The sequence below is a fragment of the Gadus morhua genome, chromosome 23, assembly GCF_902167405.1.
Source record: "Gadus morhua chromosome 23, gadMor3.0, whole genome shotgun sequence".
Classification (NCBI taxonomy): domain Eukaryota; kingdom Metazoa; phylum Chordata; class Actinopteri; order Gadiformes; family Gadidae; genus Gadus; species Gadus morhua.
Window position 1 is genome coordinate 6,878,030 of NC_044070.1, and position 8,048 is coordinate 6,886,077.

General features: G+C 46.9%; 1 protein-coding gene and 1 long non-coding RNA gene across 3 annotated transcripts in view; both read left to right on the forward strand.

Annotated features, from left to right (window-relative positions):
* The first annotated feature begins 1,445 nt into the window (after positions 1-1,445).
* Positions 1,446-3,357, forward strand: LOC115537381 (uncharacterized). The gene is made up of 3 exons (XR_003974796.1): positions 1,446-1,640; positions 2,053-2,122; positions 2,840-3,357. It is a non-coding gene; the product is annotated as an uncharacterized LOC115537381 (long non-coding RNA).
* Positions 3,358-3,428: 71 nt separating this feature from the next.
* tnk2a (tyrosine kinase, non-receptor, 2a) overlaps positions 3,429-8,048 on the forward strand; it is a 22,456-nt gene continuing 17,836 nt past the window's right edge. Inside the window, exons 1-7 of one of the 2 annotated variants that reach the window (XM_030349281.1) lie at positions 3,429-3,664; positions 3,920-4,082; positions 4,641-4,711; positions 4,975-5,214; positions 5,528-5,677; positions 6,458-6,553; positions 6,853-7,034. In XM_030349281.1, the coding sequence (XP_030205141.1) occupies positions 3,551-3,664; positions 3,920-4,082; positions 4,641-4,711; positions 4,975-5,214; positions 5,528-5,677; positions 6,458-6,553; positions 6,853-7,034 (1,016 nt within the window). In that variant the 5' untranslated portion in view covers positions 3,429-3,550. The remainder of the gene's footprint in view (positions 3,665-3,919; positions 4,083-4,640; positions 4,712-4,974; positions 5,215-5,527; positions 5,678-6,457; positions 6,554-6,852; positions 7,035-8,048) is intronic. The other variant, XM_030349282.1, reaches the window with a different exon arrangement.

Sequence of the window (8,048 nt, forward strand, 5' to 3'; positions counted from 1 at the left end):
ACATTATCAGAAGCAGGGTCTTCTATAATGAGGTATAGTATCGGAATGTGCGGTCTTCTGGAATCCAAGACATTGTCGGAATGCCTTTCAGAATGTTATACATTATCAGAAGCAGGGTCTTCTATAATTAAATATTGTCATTATCGGAAGCAGGGCCTTTCATAATGCAGAGAAGAGATGGTAGTTTTTATCTACCTGTGTGTGTCTATGTGCGTGTGTGTTTGTGTGTGTGTGTGCACAAGAAATGTGTGTATCGAGAGCAGTGCCTCTCATATTTCACTCAAGGTGGAACAACTTATCGGGTACAGTGCTTCCCAAAGTTTTTTTTTTATATTTCTGCTGCTTTTTTCCCCTGTAGTTTCAGTGCCCCCTAGCGGCCACTCACGCTTTATTAGCGTCTCACCCTCTGAATCATCCTCTGTTTTACATTCAATCAACATGACACTTTCCTATGTGTGTCAGAAAATACACAAGAGGGGGTTGCTCTTTGAGTTTAAATGTTAATTTATTTAACTCTTGGCTGGCAAGGATTGTGATATTCGGTGGGTTCAGGTTATGGTTTCTGTCGGTGAGCACCTCAGATACTGTGTATAGTTTTAGAACTGTATCCCCCAGGGCAGGCCGGTGTTACCCCTTTTCCTTGGTTTCTTCACTGCTCTGCAGGACTAGCTTGAGAATGAAAATGTTCTGAGTTTCCCTTCGTTCTTTAGCCTTGAATTCATTATCTACAAGTTTCAACGTTTAAAATACAGCAAAATTACATTTTGGAAATGTCAATGCATGTTTGTCTTATTAATAAGAAAAAAAAGGAAAATTACTATGGTTGATTGGGCAAAACGGTCTCCTCTAATCTTTCTGACAGTTCAGTCAACTATATTGCTGTCATGCATCATATTATACATGTTAAGATTACAAATAGTATAGGCATTGGAACTCCATATCTACTTTGCTCCATATTAAAGAGTTTTCTATCCTGATTCATCCTGATTCATACCATGTTGTTAAACTTCACTTCTACCTGCACATTCTGCAAGCTAATAAATGCTTCACCTGCTTAAGTCTTGTTGTCTGTGTAATATTCTAAACGATCGCCAGAGGGCGCCCATAAGCCATAATCACCGTCGATGTGTAACAATTTCTATTGAAGCGATCTGAAAAGATTGTTTTTAAAATAAAGCATTTTCAACTCCAAATCCTCCTTATAACACACTTAATATTGTAGGTGGAATACACAGATTACATCGACGGCGTACCATATTGCAGCCTACTACTCAATGCTGCCAAATTGACGTCACTAATCATGACTGCCATTCAAAATAAGCGCTCATATTCCTTTGAGCCCTCTCACAATTAAAATCACAGGAGTACATCTCCTTAACAATATATAGGCATCCGAAACGCGTACACTTGGCTCTTTAAGGTTACGCACAGGAATGACGCGGAGGATCTGAGCGCCGCCACTGGAGGCGCCCCGGAGTGAACCGCGGCGCCGCGCGACCCGCCGAGATAACGGATCTGCTTGAGAGGGTACAGCCTGCCCATCACCACGGCATGTTTTTGTCGCAATAGTCGCTCTCGTAGAGTAGCGACTGCATATTTATCCAGAAATAGCCATCTTCCAAGAGGCTTTTCCTTTAAAGGTACGTATAGCATGGTGCTTCTAGCCAACCACACCGCCTCCTCCGTGTGTTTATGTGGATCATTGTGTGTTTCTGTGCGTGTGTGCGCGGCGCTCGGCATGTGACAGAGACGTGACCTATTATCGCTTGGTGTGTGCAGTCGATGCAGTGTCAATGTCCAGCTAATATCAATGTCAACGGTATGGAGTAGGAACGCTAAGGTTTGATGGGCAGACAGACGGGCCAGGTGAGCGGACTCGCGTCATACTGGAAATGTCATCGCCAGGACACGGACTATAAGCTCATCAGCTTTGTAGTTGGCGTCTTCTGAGGGGGCTGGAAGGGTGACCAGGTCAGGGTCGTTGTATGTATATTGTGCATGTGTTACTGTGACGTTGCTCTTCTGTTTTGATGACGTCTCTCCCGGAATCAGGCGGGTGCAGAGGATCCGCATGGCCTCTACCAGCAGGTGACCCCAACATCCGCATGAAAGGAGACGAACGGTAGGCGTGCAGAACCCAACCCATTGGATAACCACGTCCGGTAGTTAAATATAATTATGATAATAGAACAAAAATAAACAGCGAAACGCACTGCTTTTAATTTGGATATTTTTTTGGAATGGAGAATATGTTTAGCTAGAGCTGCACATTTTGAATTGAAAGAGGATAAGTATGTGTTTTTTAAATAAATATATATATATATATATATATATATATATATATATATATATATATATATGTATATGTATACATATATATATATATATATATATGTGTATATATGTGTATATATATATTATATATATATATATTATATATATTATATATACACATACCTGCTATATTGTGATTCCTTCTACCTTAACCTGCAAACAAGGCACATACTACGTCATTCACCAACTGCCTCAAAACCACCCACTCTGAGGCTGATGTACATTATTACTGTGGTGCTAATTTAAGCCATTAGCTCGTCTGCCGTTCTGTCCGTCTCTGTCTTTATGCCTGTCGGCTGTCGCCATGGTTACACAGCCTATGCTATAACAGCTATGTTTGGGGTTACACTCCTCTGACTTTCAACATATTTTCCCATATTTCTGCTTGTATGTTTAACATGGCTGTTCTCTCTCTCTCTCACTCACTCACTCACTCACTCACTCACCCTCTCATCCTTTCTCTCTTCCTCTCTCCTCCAATTTGGGATGCTGAATAATTAAGCAGCGGTTGGTTTGAATGCTATGGGGCGTCCAGAATGAGCGAGCGGGCTAGCAAGGATCCAGAAAGGGAGACAGAGAGAGAAATGGAGAAAGAGAGATTGATATAGAAACACAGTGAGGGAGGGAAAAAGCATAGCGATGTGCTGTACTGTATGAAGTGGTGCAGAGAGAGAGACTAGGAGAGAGAATAAATTGAAGACACACGGTCACAGAGGCCAGGGGATGGTGCACGAGGGGGCCGTGGTGTCAAATGCCTCCAGTCACGTGCACACGTATGTGTGAGAGCGTGCACGTAAAGACGTGCACTAGACACAGCACCGCCCCGCAGAGAAGGTGGTGGAGCTGAGAGGGGACAGCGAGACACCAAAACCTGACCAGAGTTAGCGCTCAGAGCTAGGCAAGCCGCTCGTTCTGTATAGGAACAGAGTTAGCACTGAGAGCTAACACAAGCTAAGGCCTCCGTCGAAACAGAGGTCAGATAAGAGAGAGAGAGAGAGAGAGAGAGAGAGAGAGAGAGAGAGAGAGAGAGAGAGAGAGAGAGACAGAGAGAGAAAAATCAGGTGAGATTTGAGAGAAAGGAGAGAGATTTTGTGAAGGAGGAGGAGAGAAAGAGAGGGAGGGAGGAGGAGAGGGAGATAGGGAATAGGCGAGAGATAGAGGGAGGAGGAGGAGGAGAGGGAGTGAGAGAAGCAGGAGAGGAGCAGAGCCAGTAGCCATGGGGGAGAGCTATGTGTACCAGCGCCTCCCCTATGCCAGGGGGGAGGAGCCGGAGGCAGAGGAAGAGGAGCGCAGTGACAGAGGGATGAGGGCGAACGATGCAGGACCAATGGTAAAGTGTTAAGCTTCTTGACCTATCTCTCACTCGTGCTACTGTGATTGGCTACTGTGTGTGTGTTTATGTGTGTGTTCATCTGCGTGTATTAATGTGTGTATGTGTGTGTGAACACCGTACATCAGAGTTTACTTATGCATTGTTTCGTATCATGTGTTTGTGTGTGTGTGTGTTAGCTGCACTGTGAGGAGGGTACTTACTGATGTACTGTTATTTTGTGTGTTAACTTGTTTGTAAATGTGTGTGTGTTAGCTGCAGTGTGAGGAGGGCACTGATTGGCTGGCTGAGCTGCTGAGTGACGTGCAGCTGCAGCAATACTTCCTGAGGATCCGGGATGAGCTCAACGTCACGCGGCTCTCCCACTTCGACTACGTCAAGAACGAAGACCTGGAGAAGATCGGCATGGGGCGGCCCGGTACGCTGCAGGCTAGTGCCCCTGTCCCCTCCGTTAGCTCCCTGCTAGCTCTGTAAGAGCCACGTTAGCAAACTGTAAGCCTTCTCCAATAGCATCCCTGTAGGCCCCCTGCTAGGGGGTAAGGTAAAGATACACTGTCATTTCATGTGGGTTGAAAAGTTATGAAAGTTGAAAAGATATGAAAAAAATGATTGTTTTTCAACGCCCAATTAATGAACACCCAATTAAGGGTTAGGGTTAGGCCATTATCGAACACCTGCAAACAAAGGAACATGTACAGAGGGAGGGACATTAACGCAAACAAAGCAAAATATGACCACAGGTCATAACAGTGTTGTTGAGTAGTTAACAGTTTACATAACGACCTACTCACTATTGAAAGGTAGGCGATATAGTGGCACTCTCGAAAGATCCCAAATTCCTACTTTCATCTACCAGTTGGTTGTTAGCCTGAACAGTATTTACAAGTCTGAAGGTAATGTAATCGCGGTAACTCCCATGTTACTTGAACGCAGCATCAGGGTACGGTTAACTAAAGGGTCGTTCCTGTGTCCCCAGGTCAGAGACGCCTGTGGGAGGCGGTCAAGAGGAGGAGGGCTCTTTATAAACGCAAGTCCTGGATGAGCAAGGTACAAATCTCTTGTTTGTGATGCATGCATACGCACCGTGTCCATGAATGTACAATTTCTATATGCTCTACTGTCTATGAGCGTCTCTGTCTGTATGTTTGTATGTTTGTATGCATACGTGTCTAGATACATGTGTCTTCATGTGTACGTTTGTATATGTGTGTGTGTCTGTCTGTGTGTGTGTGTGTGTGTGTCTGTGTCTGTGTGTGTGTGTGTGTGTGTGTGTGTGCGCGTGTGCGAGGTGGAATCACTCTCAGCCGTAGCCTCTGCGTCTGGGTCAGCAGGTGTTTCCGGGGAAACGCCCCGACGCCGACCCCCAGGCGCCCCTCCCCCAGGGGGCGTCGGCCTGCCTGGCCCCGCCCAACGGCGCCTCCGCCAGCGAACCGGGCGCCTCGCTCACCTGCCTGGTCCGGGAGGCGGAGCTACAGCTGTTTGAACGCCTGGGAGACGGAACGTTTGGCGTTGTGCGACGGGGGGAGTGGACGAGTCCCAACGGAAGAGTGGTGAGAGAGAGAGAGAGAGAGAGAGAGAGAGAGAGAGAGAGAGAGAGAGAGAGAGAGAGAGAGAGAGAGAGAGAGAGAGAGAGAGAGAGAGAGAGAGAGAGAGAGAGAGAGAGAGAGACAAAGCGTGGGGGAGAGAGAGAGGGGGGAGAGAGAGGGAGAGAGAGAGAGAGAGAGAGAGAGAGAGAGAGAGAGAGAGAGAGAGAGAGAGAGAGAGGGGGAGACAAAGCGTGGGGGAGAGAGAGAGGGGGGAGAGAGAGGGAGACAACACTGCCGACAAGAGTCTTAGTGTCCCTGTTCACCTGGCCCCCTGCAGCAGTCGGTGGCGGTCAAGTGTCTGAAGGCCGGCCTGCTGGACTCAGAGGGTCTGGACGACTTCATCAGGGAGGTGAACGCCATGCACTCCCTCAGCCACCAGAACCTCATCACCCTGTACGGCATCGTGCTCACACAGCCCATGAAGATGGTGAGGCCACTCCCACTGACATATACACCCACATACACATATATATATATAAATATATATATGAACACACACACACACACACTAACATAGATACATACATATATATATGAAAGTATATGAACATGTGTACACACAGACCATGGAGATGGTGAGGGGTAGGGCTGAACGATTTTAAGAAAAAATTGAAATTGCGATTTTTCTGGTAGAGATTGCGGTTTCGATTTCAACCACGATTTATTTTCTTTAAATCAAGTTTCAGTATAAATTAATACAACCAATGAATTCCATTAAGGTAATGCAATAATGAAAACTGCTGGCAACAGATTTCAAATGCAAGACTGTTTATTCAAGTACCTAAGAAACAACAACCAAAATAGTCAAATAAAAAGGGAGCCCTCTTTCTTAAGTAAACTTGCTTCAATGGCTCATCAGCATCAAAATTTTCGGTCGAAAACGATAGATCGTTCAGCCCTAGTGAGGGGTTGCACATAGGCACACAAACATGTACACACACACACACATACAGACACAAGGACTCACACATAGATATAGACACACACAAAGAGACACACACATCTACACACACATGTACACACACAGCTACAGAAAAAATATTTACGAATATAAACTATCTCTTATCATGCACAGATGACATATATAATACTAATGGTTTTGTTTGTGTGTGTGTGTGTGTGCGTGCGTGTGTGTGTGTGTGTGTGTGTGTGTGTGTGTGTGTGTGTGTGTGTGTGTGTGTGTGTGTGTGTGTGTGTGTGTGTGCAGGTGACCGAGCTGGCCCCCCTGGGCTCTCTGCTGGACCGCCTGAGGAAGCGTCAGGGGCACATCCTCATCGCCTCGCTCTGCAGCTACGCTGTCCAGGTTAACATGGCATATCATTCTAATGCTACGGATGGCATAGCATGCAAAGGCTTACGCTAGCAAAGCATGCAGACTCACTCATTCAATAGCTATTGTTTGACCCTGCGTTCAAATATAGCGGTGTGGTTAGGCTTTGAAAACACCCGCAAAGTGTTTCTATCCAAGTCGGAAATTCCCAAACTTTTCTTGGAACAAAGCTAATTACAGACGCAAATTACAGTCTTGTACCATTGCCTGTAGAACATGGCGTTATTCTTAGTGTGTGTGTGTGTTCCTCTCTTGTGTCTGTGTGTGCGTAGGTGTCGTGCGGCATGGCCTATCTGGAGCAGCGGCGGTTTCTCCACCGCGACCTGGCGGCCCGGAACGTTCTGCTGTTCTCCAGCGACACGGTGAAGATCGGAGACTTCGGCCTCATGAGGGCGCTGCCCAAACACACGGACCACTACGTCATGGAGGAGAGCCACAAGGTCCCCTTCGCCTGGTGAGAGAGAGACTGTCTAGCAGACTGGTGGAGAGAGACTAGACACTAGACTGGGGGAGAGAGACTAGACACTAGACTGAGGGAGAGAGACTAGACACTAGACTGGGGGAGAGAGACTAGACACTAGACTGAGGGAGAGAGACTAGACACTAGACTGAGGGAGAGAGAGACTAGACACTAGACTGGGGGAGAGAGACTAGACACTAGACTGGTGGAGAGAGACTAGACACTAGACTGGGGGAGAGAGAGACTAGACACTAGACTGGGGGAGAGAGACTAGACACTAGACTGAGGGAGAGAGACTAGACACTAGACTGAGGGAGAGAGACTAGACACTAGACTGAGGGAGAGAGACTAGACACTCGACTGAGGGAGAGAGACTAGACACTAGACTGAGGGAGAGAGACTAGCCACTAGACTGGGAGAGAGAGACTAGACACTAGACTGGGAGAGAGAGACTAGACACTAGACTGAGGGAGAGAGACTAGCCACTAGACTGGGAGAGAGAGACTAGACACTAGACTGGGGGAGAGAGACTAGACACTAGACTGAGGGAGAGAGACTAGACACTAGACTGAGGGAGAGAGACTAGCCACTAGACTGGGAGAGAGAGACTAGACACTAGACTGAGGGAGAGAGACTAGACACTAGACTGGGAGAGAGAGACTAGACACTAGACTGAGGGAGAGAGACTAGACACTAGACTGAGGGAGAGAGACTAGACACTAGACTGAGGGAGAGAGACTAGCCACTAGACTGGGAGAGAGAGACTAGACACTAGACTGAGGGAGAGAGACCAGACACTAGACTGAGGGAGAGAGACTAGCCACTAGACTGGGAGAGAGAGACTAGACACTAGACTGGGAGAGAGACTAGACACTAGACTGGGAGAGAGAGAGACTAGACACTAGACTGAGGGAGAGAGACTAGACACTAGACTGAGGGAGAGACACTAGACACTAGACTGAGGGAGAGAGACTAGACACTAGACTGGGGGAGAGAGACTAGCCACTA